Below are 25,774 nucleotides of genomic sequence, written 5' to 3' on the forward strand. Positions count from 1 at the left end.
AGTTGATTTACAATGTTGTGTTGATTTCTGGTGTATAGCAAAGAGATTCAGTTGTATATATATTTCTTTTTCACATTCTCCCTCATTATAAGTTATTATAAATTACTGAATATAGCTCCCTGTGCTATACAGTAGGACCTTACCGTTTATCTATTTTATATACAGCAGTTTGACTAATTTATCCCTCTGCCACCTCCCCTTTGGGAACCATAAGTTTGTTTTCTATGTCTATGAGTCTGTCTCTGTTTTGTAAATAAATTCATTTGTGCCTGAGTTTTTCTTTTCAATAAGAGAAAATCCACACCTACACACGGTGAAAAAATTTTAAAAGTACAGAAGTACAGGTAAAGTGGAAAGTGAAGAAAAGGCGACAGTCCTGTCTGCGAGCGTCTCTCCTCAGAGGTCCACAACTGCTGCTAACAGCTCAGAGTGCGCACGTCCCGGTTCCGCAAGCAGGTGCACGTACGAGTGTGTGGATGTGCAAACTCTGTTTTGCAGAAATGGAGGCATCCGATTCTGCCCACATCCGGATCTTCCACTCCGCGGTGCGCTGGGCGCGTGCTCCACGTTACTGCGGACGTGACGGCTCGGTTCCCTTGTGCCCCTTTCCCAGAAGGTACAACCAAGGCTTCGTGTTCACGTGTGAGGTTCTCTACAGGGTCTCCGGAGGGCGGTGCTTTCAGACGGAATGGAGGAGGCGGGGAGGGGCTCGTACCCAAAGGGCTGGGTGTGCCTCCCCCACCCGCAGGCCACACACCAGCTCACCGGCCTGGCTGTGCGTCAGCGCGGCTTATCCTCTTGTAGCTGTTACTCTGCTGTCTGTGTTTTCTTTCTTGTGAACTGTCTTTTCATGGAATGGGTCCTTCTGTTTCCCTTTTGGAGGGTTGTTCTTTTTGCTTCCTATAGATGGTAGATGGTAGCCCTCTCTGTCAGAGGTGCGGCTAATGCTTCCCCCCAGCTTGTGGTTCGCTTTTCAGGTTTATGGCCTTTTCTGGTCTATCCTCTCCAGGAGCCAGATTGAGGGCCTGGGAGTTGACCCCGGGTCTGGGGCGCCCAACACCTGGCAGCGGCCTCCTTCTCCTCCCCACATACACAGCTCTCGCCGTCTGCAACACTAGAGGACGCGCACCAGAAACAGACCCCCTTTCAGGAACAATTACAAAGCCCTGCAGGGGAGGGTCCAGCTCAGCGGTAGAGCGCATGCTTAGCATGCACAAGGTCCTGGGTTCAATACCCAGTACCTCCATTAAAAATAAATAAATAAAAACCTAATTACCCCTCCCAAAGCAACCAAAAAAAAAAAAAAATTAAAAGTTAAAAACAAGTGGAAAATGTTACAAAACAAAACCAGATTGCACGCGAGGACTTACTCTCGTTGATGCTGTGCTGAAAGCCGGTTTATACAGGCATCTCCCCGAAGAGCCACATGTGGCTGACTCTGTTATCGTCCCATTTTACAAATGAAGGCAACAAAACTCAGAGAGGTGAAGAACTCTGTCCGGGGCCACACAGCCTAGAAAGGGGCTAAGCTGAAGCTCAAACTCAAGCCTGTCCTCAAGCCCTCTCCGCTCTGTCTGGTTTGCCGCTGGAAGACATCTGTCCTGTCAACACGACCACAGCATGTGGACAGATGCACCCGGAGGGACAGCAAAGGGAAGACGAGCCTGTGAAGGTGGGCTTCCGCAGGTAAGGAACGGCGCCAGGGGCTCTGGGGTTGAAGTCCTCATGAGAATGGAAATGAAATGCCGGCACCTTTGATGAAATCCCCTCAATGACAGAAGACCCCATACACCTTTTTGCCCACCTACCTTATTCGAGGGGGGAAGCGACATTCCCGCCAAGTGCTCGTTGGAGGCTTTGCAGGCTGGCCTCCGGCATCGTCCCCATCTTAACTCTGGAAGGACACGGACAGGGGAGGGAGCTGTCTAAGAGAAAGAGGCAGGAAGCTGGGAACCAGATCAATGGACATGAAAACTGCAGGGCTCGCCGGACCCTCCAACCACCCAAGTTCCGGCGCTGCGGTTTTCAAATATCACTTTAAATGACTTCTGGATATTTGGTTAAGAAAAACGTGTGATGAAAACTTTCACAAAGAGAAACCAATTGAAAGGCAAATACATGTATCTGTAAACATAGCATTTTATTAACAAAACGCTTACACCCTCCTTACAGTAACAACAAATGCTGTAGTGACTTGTCACGTCATACTCTATAAAAGTTCAGTATCGGATATTCAAGCTAAAACAAGATAGTTTAAAAGTATGCCAAATCGAACACCATTTGCAAACTATCTACTACCAGCCTAAGTACAAAAAGAAAAATCTTACAACAAAAATCAAAAGATCTAGTTTTCTTTCGTCAGCATCTACAACAGTACAGACATCATATGGTTTATATATACACTTAGGTCCAGCCCAAGGTTAAGACTGCAAAAATAAGGTCTTCAAACATCCATATAAGCTTGGCAAACCATCATTACAATATTTCACCACAGGTAATCAAGCGACGCTTCATGCAGGGAAGCCACGGCTATAAATCTGGGCTGTTTATAGTGCTACAAGCCGGCCTAAACTGTAAGCAACTTAATTTTTTTTCCATAATAGACGCTATTATACAAAGGCACAAATACTCCTTGCATCAGGTGTTGAAAAGGTATGACATTCTTAGAAGAAATAACTGCTGGTACAACAGCTTAGCTTTTTTTTTTTTTTTTTTGAAATGTCAATGCTCATCTCAGCTGTTTCTCTTTAAGACTTTAGACTTGGAATTTTACACACTATAACAAATGCTCTATTACAAAGGAAGTGAAGTTCTGACACTAAAACTGTCTCATCACCAACTGGTAAAAACCATGTTGTTAGGCAGTTGGGTTGCCGCTGTAAGCTAGTGCTTGTTGCCTCTCCCCACTTTGGAAATACCGGATTCTTCACCTAAAATTAGCCTTTGTGTTTTCTGACAGTACTGGTTGTCTCGGGCCTCCCTTGCCGGACGTGGTGGGCAAACCCTACTGCTGCCACCAGGTGAGGTGGCACGGGGAGGAATGTCACGTGTGCCGACGAGGCGGCTGGTGCCGTGTGTCTTTAAGGGAGTGCCTGCCGCAAAGTGAGGAGGAGCGGGAAGTAAGGCAAGAGGTCGGCTTTGATCACCGAGAAGGCCAGACGTCAATTCTTAAGAAGGTCAGAAGCATGACTGACAATTATGTGAGTGACTCATAAAGAGAGATGACAGTGTGAGCTGGGTGAGAGTGAAAAAAAAATCTCTTCCAGGGCAATAAAGCTCTGTCTACACAATACAACAAATGGTTTAAAAACAGAGCCACCGGTCCGTTGCTCTGACGAGCCAGCTGCCGGTAACATTCCTCGCACTGCACGGGCCGGTCACTCCGACATCACATGCATGATCTGAATTAAGAAAAAGTTCCACGAACTGTGTAATAACCACATTCACAAAGTAAGCGAAGGTGCACAAATTCAAGCCCTGCTTATGACATTTTCCAGGGGGTGAAACTGATTATTCAAGGACAAAGTTAGTGAAAAAATGAATGAAGACTGAGGAAGGGTTAAGCCTCAAGGTGAAGCCACATGCCGCTGGGGGCTGGCGACGTTCTAAGTGGGAGTGGACTCGCCGCAAGCCCGCAGGTGCTCAGCGGACTCTGGGCTTGCCTCGGGGAAGAAGGGAGGCCCAGCTTCTCCACAAGACGTAAGACAGGGGAGTTTCCTGGACAGTTTCTCAACTCTGAGTGAAGATTATCAGCCCTACCTGTGAAATGCTATTTTAAAGACGATTTCCTCTGAAGTACTGCATTCAACAATATGCTTCCAGAAACACGAAAAAGTTCCTGACTCAAGAAGTTGCATCAAAACAAGCATGTTTTGTTTCTTTTGCAGAATTAAGGAGATCACCAAGGGCTACAGTTTAAAACTGCCAACTAGGGAAGGCTCTTTCAAAAACTCATTACTATCTCCGGATTTCCCATTACTTGGCTGAATTCTTGGCACCTGAATTCCTGTTCATGGAAAGCTACCCAGAATTTTGTTTGTTTCAATTATGAAGCATTTGATGAGGGACTGGACACCAGGACCACACAGGTCTGAAAATGAACTGGCGATAAATGTTCAAGTTTTTGTTAAGACCCCATGGTTGTAATTCTGGTATCTACTGATGACAGATCCTAATCTTACTATCTATCTAAAATGTTCGAGGTAATGAAAGGAAATGATGGATGATTTAAGATTTTCCTTTTTATTAAATGTCTGAATCCATTTGTTTTGAAGCTAAAACTATTCTAGCATGTCTATAATGGATTATACTCTCAAAGGAAAGAACACAGATATTAGTTCTTTCTGAGGGGACAGACCATCAAATTAAAGCTGACCTTATGCTACTGGAAATCCTTCCTTCTAGATTTGGAAAGTAAATCATTTTCCCATAGACTAAGAGAATCCTGAAGGACAAACGGAGACATATGGAGATTCCTGGTTCTACGCATTCACTTTCTTCATTATGTCTAATGAAACTTGATCACAACAGGTCTGTCTCCCTTTTCATTCTCTTAGACTGAAAAAGGGGAGGCTCCTGAAAAATGTCATACCTGCCTAATATTTTTTACACTTTCATTTGCATATAAAACAGGATGAATGCCCCAGAATTCCATTAATGTTTCTTGCAAATCAGATAATCACACTGCCTGGATGTGTATCACTGGAAGTCAAGACAAGTAACTCTGCTGTCAGGGGAAATTGCCAGAGGTTGTTTCTTTCAGTCTGAGGCTAAACTGCACCCCCACGTCCCTCTTCTAAAATTACACAGTATAATGCTTATCTCCTGGATATATCTGTTGCTTGGACTATTTTTTTTTTTTTGGAAGGGGAGGTAATTAGGTTTATTTATTTAGTTATTTTAATGGAGGTACTGGGGGTTGAATCCAGGACCTCGTGCAAGCTAAGCATGTGCTCTAACCACTGAGTTATACCCTCCCCCCAGACTGTTTTTTATCATAGTACCACAGGAGTTAAAACACATCCCTTAAATGTTCCCTCGAATTATTTGAACAGTTTTGATGGTCCAAGCTAATTGAGGGCAGGTATATAGTAACAGCTTGACCCTTGAAGGTACCTTCCGTTTCTTCCTTTAAAAATTACTGTTAAGAGGCAGACTACCTCTTGCAGTCACACCATCAACAGATGTCATGCGGCTAGTCCCTTTAAAACAAATTCAAATAACGAAGACGTTTTACAGCTTTCCACCAACTAGCTTATCACTGTCATTTAACTTTCATTACGGAGACAGGAGGAACATTTGCAGCCTAATGAGTTTAGGGAGGAGAGCCAGCCTGAGTTTGTGGGCTGTCATTTCCCCCCAGATGTTCTAAAGCAGGAACCTGGTACAGATCAGAGTTAAGGGAATTCCAGTAACTTTTCCCCAGAAGGAAAGGATTCTCTCATGACTTATACAGGGTCTTGCTAAGACACCTGAATGTGTGGGAGGCGCATACAAAACATACTGTGTACGTATTTCTTATACACCAAGGTGCCATGAATCACATTCTTAGTGTATTCTGAAAAAGAAATGAGTGAAAAAATGCTTATAAGAATTTATATAACCTCTTTTGCAACTTGCTTTCAGACTATGGAAGATGCGTGTAACAATGAACTGATGCCTTTTTGAGCTCTGAGGCTGATATGCCAGTTGGTGCAGGGTAGCCTGCATCACACCTGCCCCACCTTAACGCAGCGCTGTAACGGCACAGACGTTCTGGCCTGGTGACTCCAGGAAAGCCCCGGGCCGCCCATTGAAGGACATTTTCATTACTCTCTCTCCCAGAGCTTAATTCAGGAGGTCTTCTAGGCCTCTTTTCCTTCTTAAGAAAAGAAAGAAACACAAAACTTTAAGAGAAGTCCTGAAATTAAGTGTGGTTTTCTATCCCTTTTTATATTACTTAAAAATAATAAAAAAGACCTCAAGAAGGACACCAGCCCAGAGAGGAGGAGATGAAGCCTTCAGTACAAAAGGCTCAGTCCTTTCGGATGTGGGGAGGCATTCGGGAGGGGCGTATGTCAGGGGAGGTGGGCACTTCAAACAAAATCATAAACAGGCGACAAGGAAGTGTGTTATTTTAAAGGAACCAAATCTTTCAGTTGCTGTGTGTTGAACTTATCCTGACTACGGCTGAAAAGCAGGTGATAGGGGTTTCATCTGGAATCAGAAGGGCTTGCGATAGGTACTTCTCCCTAATCACTTCTTAAAGAGAGTTTAAGATGAAGGGCACTTAATCATACTCACACTTTATGATCTTTAATCACCAAATGATAGTTAAGTAGTTATCACAGAATCAGAAAAACCCTTGTGTGATAGAAGAGTTCTAGAGACCAATGGTTACTAGGATTGGACACCTGCAAAGAGCTCATTTCAATTTCTCTGAGAGGAATCAATATACACTTGCAGCTAATTAATGATCTTTCTCTTTTTTAGTCCCCAAAGTTTTAAAAAATGGCCCTGCGTTGTAAGAGAACCAAAAGGAGATTTTTATGGATGGGCTATGTCTCAATTCCTTTAAAATCTAGCCTTTTCTCGTAAGAAATAAGAATGAAGAATATATAAAATATGTATCAGATCACTGTTCAGCCAGGTTAATAATCCGAAATGTGTTTAAAACACTGCTTCTGATTTTAATATTCATCTTTGCATTTTAGAAGCAAAGAAAATCACTGGAAAGCAACCCCCCACCCCGCTCTCTCTCGAGTATGGATTACGGATCTGAGACAGCAAGCTGCAGTTGCTGCTGAGCGTCAGAAACGACATGAGAAACAGGACCATGTAAGCTCCCGAGACAGACGGAGGGAACCAGGAGAAGAGGCCCTGGGGGGGGGACCCGGGAAGGGGAGCGAGAAGTCAGAAGAGAGAGCAGCTGCAGAGGGTGGAGAGACGGGCCGTGCAGGGCCACAGGCAGCAGATGCCACAAGGGGATCAGAGGCATTCGGAGGCCGCACCAATAAGATGAGGCACGAAGCACCCTGCCTTTCCCTGTGCACCCAGATACCGTGAGATCGTCCACACTGACCAACAGGTTTGATGGAAAAAGCGTGAAGGTCACAGATCTGCGTCATGTTTTGGGGAAATAAGACAGAAAGGGCCACACAAGCACTGCCTCTTCGGTAACGAGTCCAGCAACCTTTGTTTTTATTTTGTTGTCATGGAGATAGAGGCCCAGCAGTGGGAACGTTAGGGACAAACCAGGGCAGTGGCCTGATGCCCTGATCCATTTGGATGCACATGAAATAAAGTTAAACCACCTTCGGGGTAAAGAGCCCAGCCTCAAAGCTCGCTGATTTCACGCCGGGAAGGGAGTACGATGCCAGGGGAGTACAGAGTCCACATATATTTTAAACAAAGCAATGTCAGAATTTTTGCAACCTATGTTCCTTCTGTATGATTTCAGTAAGAGGATAAACAATTCCAAATGCTTAAGAGACACACCAAGGAAAAGGGAGTTGTTACTTAATTTGGATTATAATTTTCCCATTAAAATCTATCCGTATCAAGTGGGGGGCACAAAGAAATAACCATTATTTTTTAAAGTTTCGACTGTTCAGTTTAAGGATAGCTCAGAAAACACAATTTAGTTCAAAATTCAAGCTGTTTCATTTCCTATTTAATCTTGTAAATTTCCTTCTCTTACAACACTCAGGTTGGAAGGGTGCCAGATTAGACCAGGAACAAATTTTCACCAACTTCACTTCAGTGCTTTATTTTTATATTATATTAAAAACCTCATTAGGCTCCCTGAGGGAAAAGAATGTTAACCACTAACAGAGGCGGGGAAGTAAGGGAAAGGGAAAGACACGCTGAATTGTTAACAAGGAAAGCTCCCTTAAAACCGCCGGTCTGAGGTCTGAGGTTGCTGTAAAAGCTCAAAGAAACTTAGTACCAAGACCAGGTAAATGATGACCTTGATCTTTTACCCCAAGGCTAGGGAGGGCTGGTCTGGCTTGTCATAGTGGCATCTGTCTTTCCAAGGACTTCCAGCTGGGTGTGGAGGGGGTGGAAGGGAAGGCGGGACTGCAAGCCACGGGCACTTCCAAGAGCCTCCTGTGGGCAGGCTGAGAAACGGGTGGGCATGCGCGAGGCTGGGTGCAAGACTAAATGAAGTGTTGAATGAAACATAGAATTTATTAATGTATTTACATAATTTATAACCTTTAAGCAATGGTCTCATAAATACAGACTACAACTTTACATATGCTAAGCAACAGGTAATTGTTTTCCCCACCAAAATATTTCGGTTAAATAAAAATGGACAGCATTTACACCACTTCCTCTTCCCTCTTCTTTTTTTAAACCATTGCTCGTCAACTTAAACATATGTGGTTCCACTTATTCCAGGCAGCTCCTCCACCATCACCATCTTGATCATCAGAGCTTATTTTTAAAAAGGTGCCAATCGTATGCCTGGTGACACACACATGACCGTGTCAGGCGGCAAACCCAGGGCAAGCCGCGCACTTGCTGCCGTGCGTTTCCTGTGCGGGTCCGGGGCTGATGCGAGCAGTGGAAAGTGCTTTAGAGATGGTGGGGGTGAAACCATCTCCTCAGCACTATAAACAACACACTTTTGCTGCAAATAGTAACTGCCACCCCTCCGCTGATGGTGCCCACATCTTAAGTGACACAGCTCCCTCCAACAGTGGTCACGGGAAACCAAGAAAACGGTCATCTCCACAAGGGTCTTTTTTCCCTCAAGAACCACCAAAGTGCGAATCTTCCCTTTACAAATGTTACATAAAATCTGGGTTATAAAACTACGCAACAATTAAGCCCACCGTCCATAAGATTATACGCTCCTTCTGAGCAAGGTCAAAAGCCAAGGATGGAGCAGTCCCTTTGTACACCAGAGAGTCTTTACATGATCCAAGTCCACAGACTGAAATATTATTGCTGCGGTCTCCAAAGAGGAAACAGAACCGGCCAATATCTGGGAATCCTTTTTGCCCGAAGAAGATCCAAGACTGGCGAGGCGACACCTGGCGACAGGGCCCCACCCTCCTGCTAACTTTCAGGACCACCTACTTCATCATCAGCCTGGAGGCCGAGGCTCGGTCAGCAGCAGCTCCGCTTCGGCTCTGAAGGCTGTCTTCGGAGTTTGAAGCCCTTCCCGCCAGACGGCGGGTTGGCATCAGTGGATGGAATTCTTCGACCTAAATCGACAGGAGAGAAGGGAATGAGCTTTAACTTTCCAAACCTGTTCATTCTCAGACACAACCACTTTGCAGATTCAATTTGATGGGTTTCATTAAAATTTAAAAAATTTAAAATTTTGGAATAATTTTAGATTTACAGGGAAGTTGCAACAGTAACGTGGAAAATGGCTATACCGCTCACGCAGTCTCCCCTGATTTTAGCATCTCACATTATTACCCTGGGAGCTGTCAAAATGAACTCAACACTGGAACATCACTCGTAACCCCACTCTAGACTTTTTCAGATGCCACTTATTTCCTATTTCTGTTCCAGGGTCCAAATAAGGGTAGCACATGGCATTTAGTAAAAAAAATTTAATTAAAAAAAATTCCACCAGAACATGCCTGTCTGTCTGTCTGGTGGCAGAGGCCACCTTCCAGACACGTGTGCACAGACATGCACAGCACACACCCCCTCGACCTGTCCCTCTTCGTAAAACCCAGATGGGGGTAGATACTGTTCCTTCACGGCATTCTTTTCAACAGCTCTGAGGCTGCACTGTGTGGATGTACCACATCTAACCGTTCCCCTACTGATAGGTATTTAGTTTGTTTCCAATATTTTGATATTATTAACAATACAAAGAGTATCTCCGTGAACCCATGAGCTCCTGTGCAGGATAAACGAACAGGCTGTCCCCCTCTTCTACTCCTGGGTATTTATGTGACATGTACACTGCACTCCCACGGTCTGTCCTGCACAAATGCAAGAAGGATGAGCGATTTAAATTTTGACAGATGCTGCCAAATTGCTCTCTGAAGAGGCTGTGCCACTTTATTCTCCTACCAACAATGCAGGAGAACGAACAGGCTTCACTTTACTGCTCTGTGAAGCACAATGTCAATTCTGAGAGAAACCTTAAATCTCCCATCCACCCACCGAGGCCATAACTCAAAGGCTGCTTCCTGTATGCTTTCCGGACACCTTCCCGCTTCCTAACACCGTACAACGCCTCAGACACTAAAATCGGCCAGAAGCACGTTATCACCTATTTGTTTATGCAAGTGTCTCCCTGAGCTCTTCGATGGATGGATCCTGTTTCTTCATTTTTATGTCTCCAGTATCTACTTAGCATGCTACCTGGCACTGAGGTGTTCTGAAAATACGGAATGAACTGACACAAAGCTCTTCTGGCATTAACAAGGCCAAGCTGGAGTCCATCAACTCCCAGGTCCTTGGTCGCCAAGCGTGGAGTCTCCGGCACGTGCAGCAGCCTGCAAACCTGGGGCTGGAGGGTGGGGGTGTACACAGCATGGTGCCTGCAGGGCTAGAAAGTGTCCCCCCAGTGTGTCTTGCAACCACTTTCCAAATGCCCAGAGATGCTGTTGTGAATAAACTGCAAATTTATTTAAAAGTTTTACAGAAGCCTCTTGTCATTCTGTATTTCTCAATATATGGATACTAAAAACATAGCTGGTATCAGAGCGCCATCTCTGAAACACTTTTAGGAGAAAGCAGAGAACACCTTCATGACCTGGGAATAGGCAAGGAGTTTTTAAACAGGAGCCCCAAAGTGCTAACCAAAAGGGAAAATAAGGATAAACTGGATTATATTAAGATTAAAAGCTCCAATTCATTAAAAGAATTGATTCCAAAGTGAAAGTCAAGCCAGAGCAGAAGGTCTTTCCAACAGGCATAGTCAGCAGCAGACTCATGCCCAAAACAAGCTATGAACAGGAAGAAAAAGGCTGATAAACCCAACAGGAAAACAGGCAAAACTTCACCAAAGAGGATAGCTGGGTACTATAAAAATATAAACAAACATCCAGAAAAGTGCTCAACTTCAGGAACCGCAGTGAGTGCAGACCACTGCCCTACCGACCCGGGCCGGACTCCGGGCATCCTCAGCCACCACCAGCGTGACTGTGGCCGGCAGAGCCCCTCGGGGGCTGCTTGGAGGGAGACTGTCCTGAACGCGTGCCTACGCAGTGACTCAGCAATTCTCCCGAGTATAAACACACCTAACAAAAGTGCGTTCATGCTGTGCACATACTGGACACGAAGCAGAATGTCCACAGAGGTTCTGCTCATAACAGCTCTAAACTGGAAGCGACCACCTAAACACCTCTCGACATCATGGGTAACCACACCGTGGTCTTCTCCCTCCCGCCCACCTCGGACACACTCCAAAGTGATGAGAATGAATCACCCGCTGATGTGGACACACCTACCAAATACAATGGTGCGCTAAAGAAGCCAGACACAAAGGAGTAAATCCACTATGTTTTAAAAAGCAAAAAAGTATAAAACCCGGCAAAACAAGAGGAGTTAGCAGTTGGGATGGCAAGGCTCCTGGCCTGGGTGCTGGTTATAGGGGTGCACTCGGTCTGTGAAAATCCCTTGAGCTTTATACTTCTGATATGAGCACTTTTTTGTTTTATTTTGTTTTGGTGGAGGGGAGGTAGCCAGGTTTATTTATTTATGTTTAGAGGAGGTGCTGGGGCTTGAACCCAGGACCTGTGCACGCCAAGCATGCGCTCTACCCCTGAGCTCGGCCCTCCCCCTGATGTGAGCGTTTTTCTGTGTGTGGCTTATGCTTCAACAGAGCGTCAGTGATTTCACAACAGCTAGTAAATAATAAACTCATTTTACATCTCTCTAAACTTTCCTAATCTTTTTGAACATATATTTTTTATTTTTCACAGTTAAAGTGAGTATGTGAGGGCTAGTTTTTATATAAGAATTTTCATTGTTGGTAGAGTTCACTATCTTCCAGTTTTTAATGCTGCTAAAGAGAACTTTAAAAAAATAGTGAGAACTTTAGTACTCATGACACCACACACTTAGATATTTTAGCTTGAACTGTGAAAAATTCCTGACTGGCTTCGTGTTGCTTTTCAAAAATGCATCTGGGTAACTGCTATTTACAATCTAGGAAGACAATGAATATCATGACTTTTTAACGTTGAAAGGAAGGGGCTGGACTTGAGCTTGCAAACCAGCCGTCCAGTGGCCACCCTGGAGGCAGATGGGCTTGGGAGGCCTGCACGTTACTCTGAAAATATTTGAATTAGTGGCCATTCTAAACAATGTGACGTGTTACATAAAATTCAGATCTCTGGTTCTCTGAACAAACTAAAAACATCACAAAATAAAAATAAAAGCAAAAATAACCCCAGCAACTGAGCAACCAGGAGCCTACATTCCAGGGTGTCCAACTGCTGGGGCCGGGCCTGCGCTTGCCGGCCATCAGGGTCACCCGGACTCGCTGCAGCCCCCACGTCTCAGCGCTCGCCCCGCGCCTGCTCCACCGGTGGGTCCCTGCCTGGCCCTGCAGAGCGCCAGGAGTTCACATTGGCCAAGTGCCCTTCCAGCTTCAGTCACCTCGGATCCCACCTAGACGGCGGCTCTCAATGAGCAAGGTCATGGTGCCTTGCTGGCTCTCTCCTGTTCTCCAGCCAGAAGTCTCATGTGTTCAGTTAACATGGATCCCAGGTCTTTGCACACATGCTCCATCAGATCTCAGCTCCAGTATCACCTCCTCAGAGAAGCCTCCTGATTGCCTGCAGAAACTTTCACTTCGCCCTGTGTTAGTTTCTTCCTGCAACTGCTCATCACCTGAGAGGATCTCACTCATCTTTGTGTTCGCTGTCTACCTCCCACAACAGAATGTGCGCTCCGGGGCAGCGGGGGCCGCGCTGGTCTCATTCACCGCTGTCTCCCCTGAGCCCGGCACAGCTCTCAATAAATATTTTGATGAATTTGAATGAAATGAATAAACATAGATACAATCTGTAGAGGATCCCAAAGGTACCCAGCAGCCGCTCTCCCATCTAATGCCATCATAGCAACACTTCTGGAAGGGGGGAGCCATCTTACCTTCATGAGCGAGTGCCTAGTATTAATTTTTGAGGGTTTTCTTACAGTGGAATTACACACGCATTTCATTTCCCTTTACTTATTTTGTTCATTTTAAATGGCTTTGGATGACTAATTGAAACACATTTAAAGAGAGAAAGACGGAGAGGTGACAGCTTCCAGGACCTCGAGGCCCTGCACGTTATTTATTCAGCAGCAAGATTCTTTCTAGAAGGGCCACAGCCATCAGCAGCGGCTCTCCAGCAATTACAGCGTGATGTGAAAACCCGCCGTCACTCTTAAATTCTCAAATCTCATTCCACTGGGAACAATATCAGAGACCAGAAACTACTCCACATATGGGGAAAATTCTACCCAGCAAGCTAATTCTGTTTTAAGCCGCTCTGCACAGAGGAAACCCATAAAGCACAGAGATACTCACTAATTTCTATAAAGAGTTCATTTATGTTTATCGCATTTTTCGCGCTGGTCTCTACAAAAATTGCATGGATGGAGTCGGCGTAGTCCTTAGCGTCTCTCTCCATGACTTCTCTGCAAGGCAACAAATTGCAAATCAGAAATCCTACCCATCAAGAGCTTACTGTTATCCCATCGACCCAGTAAGGAACCAGATTATGATGACAAAGGCAGTCATGAATGGCTGGCGAATGCGCCTTGACACGTGGTTCTCCCAAATGTACCGTTTCTGTTAAACAGAACAGAACTCGGGACTGTAAGCAAGGCATCTAATGAAATGATCAGAGAATGACCGATGTGTTCCTCCCCTCAAAAGTAAAGCCCTTGCTCTGGAAATCATGGAAGTGGTCCAGAGAAATTGCCAATAAATGTGCTTTTCTGAAAACATGCTTTCCCCATTCAAGTATCCTATGTCACGGGAGCTGAGGGGTACACTGATCTCAGATAATGTCAAGTATGATGCAACCGACATTGAAATAAATTACACACCTGTCTTGATATATAATATAACCTAATTAGCTCCAAATGTCTAAACTCTTAATTTGAGTTTGAAACTTCAGGACTCCAACCAAACAACAAAAAGGAATTTTTCAATGTCAGAGATAAAATAAAAGCAAGATTCTTATATTGGATACTGCTCTGCCAGAAAAGGAACACATAATCAGCGCTGTAATCTCCCGTCCTGGGGACTTACCTTACATCGATAAGATCGCACTTATTTCCTGCAATGGCAACTACAATATTAGGCGGGCCGTGCTGTCGAAGCTCTTTTACCCAGTTCTTTAGTGTTGAAAACGTCTCCTGCAACACAAAGGAGGACAGCAACTGGAGACCGACGCCACCAGAACAGAGCTTTCAAAATAATCTAAAGAAAACGGCATGCAGGTCTTACTTCTTTTGTGATATCATAAACAATTATAGCCGCGGCCGACCCTCGATAGTACATGGGTGCTAAGGCACGAAACTGCAGGGGAGAGGGAAAAACAGACAACAAAATTGGGAAAACTGGTTAAATATGTTTTCTTACTAGACTTTTAAGCCCATTATCCCTACGCAAAAGGTAATCTTTCTCTTAAGCCAAAGAAGATGACATGATGCTTTAAAGCAAATGAACCAGTAATTACCAAAAGGCAAAAACTTTCAATGTAACACTGAAATGCCTCTCAGAAGGTAGTTTAGAATACAGTTTTATAGGAATTAAATATGGTGCTACAAACAATTGTTTCAGCTAAAAAGGCTTTTTAATTGAACTCAATGTTATAATTCCCAAATTCATTTGTTCAATAGTCCTTTAAACTTTGTCTTCCCAAACTATCAAGGAGATAAAAATGATGTGGTAAATAGTTCTCCAGAGAAGTGGCTGCATTTGGGTGTCATAAAGACAGCCCTGCAATCTAAATGCTGATTGTGCTACAGAATTGAGGACACATTTACATGCACGACTCGGATGAGCTTGTAATTCGCTTTTTTGATATCTCTACGCATGTGGCAATTCCCAAGTGCAGGCCCATATCTCATCTCATTTACATGAATCTAACTTCGTACGCCGGGCGCCTTCCCACCAATTGCCCCCCACCCCATCCACGTCCACGTACAATAGGGAGGGAGGCGAAGGAACGTGAGAGGAGGCACCATTTGAACAGCGAGGCTGACTTAGCAGGCCGTTTCCCTCGATGAGTGCGGGGTGGAAAGTGGGAGGCTCTTCCCAGCCAAGCTCGGCTCCCGGGCACGTGCACGTGGGGAGGGAGCATCCTGCTCAGTGAATGCGACGCCCGTGTTTACAGACAGGAGTTTCACCTCTGCCTGATCGCTGTCTTACACTCGACCTTGACACTTCAACCCTACGTACGATGTGACAGATACCACTGGACTCCCCTCCTGCTCTCTGTTCTGTGTCTTCCCCACCAAAACACAGGGAGGAGCTGCCATCAGAAGTGAGCTCAGGACAATCCACATACAGAATTACAGATTCTGCAACTTCTTATCCAATAAGCTTAACTTCTGGCTTTTAAACTTTCCTATTAATCTGAATTTTATGAATGAAAGTGAAATTATGACTGTGAACTCCAGGAGGGAAAAGCGCATGTCTATTCAGTACACTGTTTTATCTCTAGGCCAAGGGCCTGGCACAGTGTAGATAAGCAAGAAGTGGTGAGGAAGTGAGTAAGAACTGTTTAGGGACAGGGTGACGTCAATCTAAATGCGAGACCCAGACATCCACACATAGGGAGTTTTACTTGTCTCAGTGAGGAAGATCCCTGCCTCTGGCATGAAAGCCTGGTGACTTTCAACAAAATGTTACATTTCAGAGAGGAAAAAATAATAATAAAGGTTGTGAGCAACTTTAAAAAAAAAACTAGATTATTGGGGGGGAGGGTACAGCTCAAGTGGTAGAGTGCATGCTTAGTATGCACAAGGTCCTGGGTTCAATCCCCAGTACCTCCTCTAAAATAAGTAATAAAACCTAATTACTTTCCCCCTGCCAAAAAAAAAATACAATAATAAATAAATAAAAATTCAAAAAAAACCTAGATTATTAGGTGGAAAAGACTTTGGATTGCCTTCCGCGGGGTAAGAGCACCAGGAGCCCACGGATGGAGCAAAGGAAGTGATGTCAGCCTTCACTTCCGATGCATTATGCTGGCAACACTGTTTACAGGGTGACTGGTTGGTTGGTCTGTCTGTTTGGTATTCAAATTTGTAAGTTAAAATTCAAGCAAAAAAGTGCAAAGATCTTAAGTTTGATAAAAGGCCTTACATTTTGGTAAAATGACAAATGTGTATGTATACATCCATGTAAGCACCACCCCATTGCGACCTAAAACATTTCTGTCAACACAGAAAGATCCTGGGGATGGGGAAAAGCGCCGTGGTACAGGGCATGCTTAGCATGTGCAAGGTCTTAGGTTCAACCCCAGTGTCACCATTAAAATAATTAAAAAAAATAAATAAAATAAAGATGAAAAAATTATTTAAAAAAAGTAAAAAAGGGGGAAGTTCCCTAATGCCTCTCTTTTCATGCCCCTTGTTTATCCTTGATAATAACTCTTGTCTTCAAGTCTATTTTATTGGTATTTATTGATATTGATATAACCACAATGGTTTTCTTTTGCTTACGGTCTGCATTCAATATCCTCTTCCTCTCTCTTATTCTCAAGCCACCTCTGGCTTTATATGTAAGGTAATCTTCATAACCAGCACGTTGCTGGATCCTGGTGTTTGATGCAACCTGACAACCTCCGCTCTTTAAGTGGAATGTTCAGTCCCTTCACATTTAATGGACTCTCTAATATATTTGGTTTTTACTGATATTAGGCATACCATTTTGCTATTTGTTCCATTAAAAAAGCAAAAGCAAAAACAAAAACAAAAACAAACCTTTGTTCTTCCTTTCTTTTTGCATTAACTGAATACATTTTAGTACTTGACTCTAATGTATTAATTTGTCCACTGGCTTTTTAGCTATACTTTCTTGTATTACTTTTTAAGTGTCTGCTCCTGTACATATAATATACTTTTCTCACAGTTGACTCAGAATTTAAAATGCACCACCTCACGTAAAAGACCAGAACCTTGCAAGGGGCTAGCTCTCTTTATTCCACTGTGCTGCTGTCAGATATTTTATGTCTACATATTACACCTATTTATCTATACTACAAGCCATACAATCCAGTAGCACAATTTTCGCATTAAATAGCCTGTAGCCGTTGAATTAAGAAGAAAAAAGACGGCTATTTGTATTTACCATTTCTAGTGGTTAGTCCTCGCTCTGGATCTGACTGACCATCTGGTGTCATTTCCCTTCAGCCTGGACAACTTTCTGGGATTGTGGCTGCTAAATCCTCTCAATTTTTGTTCTTCTAAAAGTGTCATTTCTTTGACTTCGTATTTGAAAGAATTTTGGCAGACTTTTTTTCTTTTTTTTTTGCTTTCGGCACTTTAAAGACACCCCCCCGCCCCCCCCATCCTGGCGGCCTGGAGGGCCTGGAGGCCGCAGCGCTCGCTGCGCTCGCTGGTGGTCCCTGTGTGCGATGTGTCTACGCGCTCAGCTCTGATTTCAAGACTCTTCTCCCTAACTTTGGCTTTCAGCAGTTTGACTATGATGGACCCAGATAAGGTTTTCTCCGTACTTATGGGTTTGCTAAACTTAGATTTGAGTTGATACATTCCTTCAAATTTGGGAAATTTTCAGCCATATTTCTAGAAGCATCTTTTTTCCTGTCCCCCATCCCCCTTCATAGCTGCTGGGTCTCCAGCTACACGTTAGACTGCTTGACTTCGTCCCTGTGCTACTAAGACTATGTTCGTAGTTTTCCACGCTTCCTCTGTCCTTCTGATTGGTTAAGTTGTTTTGTCACCTATCCAGTGGATTTTTCTCTTTAAGTATTACAGTTTTGAGTTTCAGCATTTCCATCTGATTATTAGTTGCCATCCTGTGCGAGATTCCCCATCTGTACTTAAGTAGAGGAGACTACTTTTCCTTTAAATCTCTGAACATATTTAAACTGTCCAGTTTCGGTCATCTTCGCTGAATTCAGTGTTAAAATCCTGGCTAATCACCCTGAGGCTGGTTTTACTTGTGGTTAGGGTGGGCAGACTCAGGTCTGCCTGTAGTCCTAGGACGTGGTCTCTCCTCCTAAGACACAGCCCTTCTGAAGTTTCAAGGGAAGCCCAAGGTGAGTGCCAACCCCTCCCCACGTCGGGACTGAACTCCACAGCCTCCCCAGCCGGTGAGGGTCTCCGCTCGGCCTTGTACCGCCTCCAGCTGTGCCTTCTGCTGGGCTCAGCACCTCTCCTGTGCAGCCATAATTTGGGGTGTTGAGCAAAGCCTTGAAGAGAATTTATAGGCAGATTTTGGGGGCTTCCTTCCTTGTTGGATCCATCTTCTCTGGGATTTGCCTCCTCTTTTTCCGGCTGCTCTCGCAACCTTAAACTCTGTCCTCAGGTTCCACAAGCTGTGAAGTCCCAGCTACCCTGCACTGCGAGGACGAGGGAGAGGCCTCCGGGGAAAAGCCACAAAATGCGAGCCTCACCCAGTGCTCTTGTCTTTTCCATCTCTGACTGCATCTGGTTTCTTGGCAGTGCCTTCAGACAGTTATCTTTTAATGTTTTACCCAGAGTTTATATATAACTGTTAGCCTGTTACAAGCCATTCCACCATTACGAATCTCTTTCCATGTCCTTTTGGTGTAAAGAAAGAAGGTGGCAGCTTAAAAAGACACTCAGAGGGTGTCAGCACATTTCTGTTCCCACTCTGGCTCTAGATCAGGGGTTGGCAAACTTTTTCTGGAAGGGACCAGACAGTAAATATTTTACGCTTTGTGGATTATGTATCTCTGTCGCAACTACTCAGCTCTACCATGAAGGAGTAAACGTAGCCATAGACAATATGTAAACAAATAAGCATGGCTGTGTTCCAATAAAACTTTATTTATGAAAACAGGCAGCAAGCTGGGTTTGCCCTGCAGGCCACAGTGTTGACTCAGGCTCTAGACATTAAGCTACTTCTTCCTGATTTCAAACGTGAGAACCACTCCTTACATGGCCACTATGACAATGAACAAGTCCATGTCTTCCTGGTGCTCTGACCTCTAGAAACAGCCATCAGGAAAAACCACATTAAGATTCAGGGACATAAATCTTCAAGGACTGGATGCAGTGTCTAATAGACTTTGGTTAAGAAGCTTTCTCTTACATGATCACAGACAGCTGGCACGTATCTGAGATGCTGCTGCTACACTCCTTGTGTATTAATGACACGGACCCGAGGTGCTTGTTTGTGCACGAGGCTGGGTCTGTCTCCATACTACCACAGGGGTCCCTGTTAGTGAAGGATGACTGGTGGGCAAAGGTCACTTAAAATGAATTCATTTAGGATAGCCAACAGGGATGAAGAGGTCTGACAAAGGCTCTATCTAAACAAAAAAACTATGAAAACAAGTTTCATTTTATCTGATGTTAGAAAAAAATTTAGGTTTAATATTGCAACCAGGAGCTAGCTTCCTGAGTGAACACGGAATCAAAGGTGATTGATCACTTGACTGTGATTCTTCTGATAAAACCATATGCTAGCACAATGTGATATCTATCTTTCATTTCACGTTTGCCTCTCCTAGTCCTATCACAAAAAGGGAACTTTTACAAAATATTTGAGGACTCCATCGGTTTTCCCTAGGCCTCACAATCTTTTGATACACAAATCATTATCTTCTGAAGCACGTGTATCATCATCCTGATCAGTAGCTTTCCCTTCGTTTAATTTAACAGGATCCCTACCATCAGTGGCCTTGTGTGACATCTGTGAAGCTCTCCTAAGTTATTTTCATGGGCTTAACGAAATCGCTTTACAATCAATGTGACGGGACCATAGGAAAGACAACCCACATGTGAAAACTACACACAGCAACAAATGCCAGGGTCAAATGGGGATAAGGTCTGAACAGCCAGTTCATCATAAGGGTTGTCATTTTGTGATGACTTTTGGTGTCGTAATAAACCTTATTACTATAGAGAACTGAATAATGAATATGCAAATACCAGAAATGTTTAACTTGAGGCATGCAATACTCACATGGTAAAAGCAGGCGGAGGATCTGGCCCTCCTTACCTGTGCCAAAGTAGGGCTGGCCGTCAACTGACATATATCCGCTGGCAATAATATTGTGGGCCAGGGGCTAGGAGCACAGACATGAAGACAGTCCCTGCCCCCAAGGAGCTCACAGTCTAACAAGATAAACAAAGAAGGGGACAGATGACAAGCCCGTGGGTGAGGCAACCACAAGGCTGTTCAGGATACAAAAAATATGCTAATTGGTCCAACCAGTATCTCTGGGCCAGCAGCAGCTCTGGGCCAGGCCCTGTGCTGGTCCTGGCTCCTACAGTGGACTGTCCCTGGGGAGAGCGTCAGAAGGGGTATTCCCAACTACGACTTGGAAGGAGGGTCCCGAGGAGACTGAATAAGGGGCAGTGGAATCAAAGAGGAGTCCAGGCTCTGGTCTGAGCAAGGTAGGCGTATGGCCCATGGTGACTTGTCTGAGAAAAGCAGGGCTGGTGAGGAAAGCCCCCGAGGAGACATCTGCCCATGTGTTTTCTAGGCTGACGGTGGGAGGGAGGGCACTCCAAGCAAAGGGGACAACAGGACGTGGTGTGAGGGTGGGGCTTGCACGGCGCATTGGAGAACTCTAAGCAGTTTGGTCCTAGAGGATAAACTGGTGGGAGAAGGAGGGATGGAGGGCCTGGCCGAGGTTGGCACAGCCAGGGCCCATTTTAAAGGCCTTACCCAGGACAAACCGGCAGGACGAGCTCACAGATGCGCCTGCCATGACCCTCACAGCGTTTCAAACAGTTTGTGAGTAGCTGTCAGATGTTTAGCTCTCCTTAAACACTGATCTGGCAACCTTGGACGTGAACTTTTGTCTGGCACCGACCAGCTGGAGCGAGGGCTCGCCGCTGGCGCCCTCTCCTGACTGTCCACGATGCGGGGTCCTGCCGGGCAGTTCTCGGGAACCTGGCCAGCCTCGTGTGCATTCCCCGGGCGAGCCCCTGGGGGGTTAAGGGATGAGCTTCAAGTTGGGGTGAGGCAGATCTGTGTCTCCGAGCAACTGTTCCTGGTACAGAACCAATTAGGAGCGGGGAAAGAAACAACAGGCAGGCAAACCAGCTAATTACAAACCTTCACAGAATCCTGCTATTATGGTAGCAGGTAAGGGAGAGGCATAAGCCTCTGTTATTCTTTTTTTATGTTCCAGAAAAAAGAGATGTTACACCTCACGTGTCTACCGGGAGGGACAGACTCTCATTCAAGCATAATGGAACCTATATCAGAGCATGACTCTTTATGATGAGGGTTTTACTGCATCATCAAATATATGGGAGGGATTCAGTGAAAGGGCACAGATATTACCAGTGTGAAGCGCCACGAGTTCGTGGCTAACAGGACAGACGCCAGGGCTGGGTCTGCAGATAAATTCAGGAAGACTCTGGGAAGCAGCGCTCCTGAGGGATGGAGGAGTGATGGGCAGCAAAGGCCCAGCCCCACTGGAGAAGCACGTCCAACGACGCAGGGGCAGTGGGGAGCTAAGCGGACGCACGGCAGGTGAGGAACTGGACGCAGGGCATGACCTCAGGCATTTTAAAAAAAACAGAAGAAACTAAACAGAGCAAACGTAAGAGATTAAGTCTGTACAGATACACACTGTCCGTCTAGGACAGCAGTAATGGCTTGTTCTGTTTTCCTCCCTTTGTCGATGATTCTTGTCAAACTTTACACCGTACACAGCAGCTACGCTGTCTTAGATAAGACCGTGATGACAGACGGTCTCTCCTGATCACTCCTGCTATACTTCTAAGAGCTTAAGATAGTGCCATGCATCCATCAGATGTTCTGTTCTGATAGCACTGCTTGAAAACGAAATTAAACAGCAGCTGAGTAATGGGGTAGCTGCCAGACACACCTCGACAGGGAAGTCAGACTGAGGACCCAGAGGGATAATGAGGTAGCAGGCAAGTGTCTGGTTCCTTTCCCGCCTTCCCAGCCCGTCTGACTTGGGTGGGCGTCCCCAAACCCCAATCTGCGCGGTGCTGCAGTGGCCTGGGTCCCACTTCTGGTCCAGGCCCTTCCTCAGGCAGATAGCTGTCACGGACAACTTTATCATCAGGCAATTATTAGGTATCCATTGCACGGCATTGTGTTCGCTCATTCGTTTTACTTAAATCTCAAACTTTATATGCTGTAAAGTTCCCTCTTTAGCTTTTAAACGGCAGCTATAAATGAGATGTGCTTAACTCTTCCTTTTTACCACTAATTCTTTTCTATCTTTGCTCGAGGGTGGAGCCCTGAAGTACAAACACAATGCTCTGAGCAGGGTTTTATCAGGCCTATTGGTCAGCATTTACTTGAAGACACTGGAAAGTATAAAGATGCCCTCAGCGCCCATTTTCACTTTCCTCATCAGCGGATTTTGTGGCTCTGACGGAAAAGATAAGGGCTGGCCGACGCAAATGGGAATCAACGTGCCTCTGGCGCAGAGAAGAGCCGCGAGCGATGTAGAGTGACAGGAGTGTCGGCAGTTTCACTGGAGCTGCAATTTGGGCCTCAGAAAAACACACAGCAAATGAAAGAGTGACTTACTCGTTCTTGTCCAGCTGTATCCCAGATTAGGAATTTATGTAGCTCATTTTGGTACTGGACAGTCTTGGTCATAAAAGATGCCCTATAAAGAGAGACCTAAATGATCAGAATACAGTTATTTAAAGCACGTCACCAGCCCCCATCGGAAACACCAGTTAGACTTTATGCTCCAACCCCCACTCCACACTCTATCCTACTTGTGGTCCTCCCTGGAGTATTTAGGAGATGCTCAGATGCTGGCTGCATGTTCTGTGTCAAAATTCAGCATTGGGCACATCTGTCCAGCACCAAGAAGGAAGGGTTCTTTGGCTTGTGATTGCCTATGTGCCATAGCAAGGGACCAAGAGATGATCTGACCCAGACATCAGCCTCCTTTGTAATATACAGAAGCCGTTATTTAAAAAGATGGCACCACGGGAAAACTTTCTAAAAAAAACTGTGTGTTCAGGAAATGAGTGCACTAGTAACAAGTATTAGGCCATCTGGGTTTGTCCTCACCCCATTCCCAAGCCACATGACCACAAAAAGAGCTAGTGTAATACCAGACTTCTGCCAAACAAGAAGCAGGAGACAGCTGGAGAAGCGACCCCCCCCCACCCCCGCTGACCACCTCTGTATTCCAGGAACAGAGCAGCCCCTCAGCTGAGCTGTCCCCATCAGTCCTCAGGGCCTGTCCCGCCCTCAACGGGGGCAGGAACAATGACACGCAGGGCTTACTGCTCACTCTGAGGGACCACTCTACTCGGGGGCCTTTGAAGGCAGGGGTTCCTATTATTTTTTGGGGGGTGGGGGTCTGGAGACTCTCTGAGGAGCCAAGTTGACCCGGAATACGTGCCTGGACATTCTAGGGGCTCCTGCGCCCGGCTCCAACACTATCTTCTATTTCTCATCCTACCCACAAAGTGCTCTCCCGGAAGTCCTTTGTCTCTCAGTCTCCTCAACGCATTCCAGTCTGGCTCAAGAACCCGGAGATGATTATGTCTTCTTTTCCACTGAATAAGTGTCCTGGGGCCAAGGGTTAAATTGTACTCTTGGAATCAGACCCTAATCATCCTAATCATGACAATGAACTCAAAGGATAGACATTTTCAAATATGCTGGATATGAAATATTTTCGAGAGTCAAGTGACAGATACATAATTTTCAAGAAAGTGCAAGTAGAAAATGACTTTCTGAAGTACTACTGAGCTTAGAAAAGTATCAGAATCCTCAGTTTAAAAAGCAAACTCTGATACAATAAATTCCTATTAATACTTATATAAATTTGTGGGTGACTGTGATAAGGAAGAGGAAGTGAAGTAGGAAGCAAGATCACAGTTATCAGATAGCAACTACTTATTGGATATTTATTTACTGGGAACTTACCCCTTGGTATCCTTAGCAAAGTGCTTTATGCACAGAAGGTGCTCAATAAATGGTTACCGCATCAAGAACTTTTGGCGACTCATTATGATTAAATCAGGATGAGCAATATAATTTCTCACTTAGGAAAGACTGAAGCATTTCAAAAAGTCTTGTTTATTATGGAGATTAAATGATATGATGTACGTGAAAGTGCTCTGCAAACTGTAAAGCACTAACCCTATGCAAGGTATTATGATTATTTTTTTAAAGCAGCTTCAGGAAATGTTTTAATTTAGACTTTGCAATTAGTCCTAAAAGCTTGCAACTCAAACCTCCGTCAAGTACGGCTGTGGTGTTAGATTTAAGAGTGACAACGGGCATCTGATAGAGACCTATTAACTGAGCCAACGCATCCAACACGTCTGTTTTGGCTGCTCAAAGAACAAGAGAAGAAATATGCTTCAAGTAGACAAAAAGCTGACAAAGCTATAGGCAACAATGAAAAGGGAACGCTTCATTACTGGATCAGAATTCACTGAAGTTCAGTCTACCTGCTAACCGTTTCCCCTTTAATGAAAGCACAAATTCATTACTCAAGAGAAAAGACAAAATGGCAGCTGTAAAGTAATGAAAGTATCTTAAAGGATTAAACCCAACTTCTTATCTCTGACCCTAGAGCATCCTTCCACCTCCCCTCCATGGTCACTCTCAACACAACTCCTTGCTGTCAACGCTGAGGTCCTGTTGTGTCCAAAGCTCTCCACGTGGGTCTCCTGGCACCAGCCTCTGTTGGCCGCTTGTCCTTTTATCCCCAACACCACTTGCCCACGCTACCAGTTCCGTAGGAATCTCGTCTGTCCTGTCTCAACCACCCAGAAAAAACTCTACCGCCTTCTTCTGCACACAGGTGGGGTGGCTACTTTGCTGGAGGAACGTCACAAAGCTACGTGGACCAGTGTGAAGACTGCTTCAGCTGGACCTGCCTCAGACCTCGTATTCCACACAGCAATTAGTCCACATTCTTACGACTTTTTTCCAGCTCCCTGCTGCCTCCTGCTACCCCTCTTTTCCGGGCAACAGCTCTTTTCAGCCTTCTCAGAGAAAACAGAGGTTATAAGCCCTAAGTCCCCCAAAATATCCCCCAGTCACCCCTCCCAACTTGAGAATAAACCAATTTCTACTCATACCAACTGTGATTTCCACTTTCTTGACTCTGCTGAGTCAGAGATGTCTTTTCTCTGATTCACCCATTGCCACTGCCCTGCTCATGATCCCAGCACAACCTCCCTGGGCCACTGCAGTCATCAAATTGGTCTCTGCCTCCCAGACTCAAATCCTTCCAACTGTTCCTGTTTCTACCTCCATGCCGACTGTCCCATCTCCTTGAATACTCTTCCCTTGGCTAAATGCTTCTCATTCTTTAGGTCTTAGCTCAACCGCCAACCATCACGGAAACCCAAGCTGGGCAGCCCTGCACCCCAACTTCACTCTGCAACACACACACACACACACACACACACATTTTGACTTTAGGGCCCCCGCTGCGAGGTCTGTACCATGTCTGAATGGCTTATTTATTTTAATATTCACCTGTTCTATGCCTGACTCACCCATGAGGAACGCACGCTCCCTGAAAGCAGAGGCCTCGCTGCCCTGCTCCTCATCTCCCTGCCTGCTACCCTGCAGTTCTGACAAGACGTTCCCACGCCGCCATGAGCTACTCTGTGTCCTTTCCCTGGTCCCAGGGTGCCCCGGCTGAGCACTCCTGCAGGACAAGGTGAGAAGTGC

The 25,774-nt window shown here is 45.2% G+C and overlaps 1 protein-coding gene across 2 annotated transcripts in view; it reads right to left on the reverse strand.

Annotated features, from left to right (window-relative positions):
* Positions 1 to 2,121: 2,121 nt before the first annotated feature.
* Positions 2,122 to 25,774, reverse strand: part of RAB22A (RAB22A, member RAS oncogene family) — a 50,031-nt gene continuing 26,378 nt past the window's right edge. The window contains exons 3-7 of one of the 2 annotated variants that reach the window (XM_031433566.2): positions 22,643 to 22,724; positions 14,405 to 14,476; positions 14,207 to 14,313; positions 13,478 to 13,587; positions 2,122 to 9,194 (exon numbers count right to left, since the gene is read on the reverse strand). In XM_031433566.2, the coding sequence (XP_031289426.1) occupies positions 9,097 to 9,194; positions 13,478 to 13,587; positions 14,207 to 14,313; positions 14,405 to 14,476; positions 22,643 to 22,724 (469 nt within the window). In that variant the 3' untranslated portion in view covers positions 2,122 to 9,096. The remainder of the gene's footprint in view (positions 9,195 to 13,477; positions 13,588 to 14,206; positions 14,314 to 14,404; positions 14,477 to 22,642; positions 22,725 to 25,774) is intronic. The other variant, XM_031433567.2, reaches the window with a different exon arrangement.

Source organism: Camelus dromedarius, chromosome 18, assembly GCF_036321535.1.
Source record: "Camelus dromedarius isolate mCamDro1 chromosome 18, mCamDro1.pat, whole genome shotgun sequence".
NCBI classification, from domain to species: Eukaryota; Metazoa; Chordata; class Mammalia; order Artiodactyla; family Camelidae; genus Camelus; species Camelus dromedarius.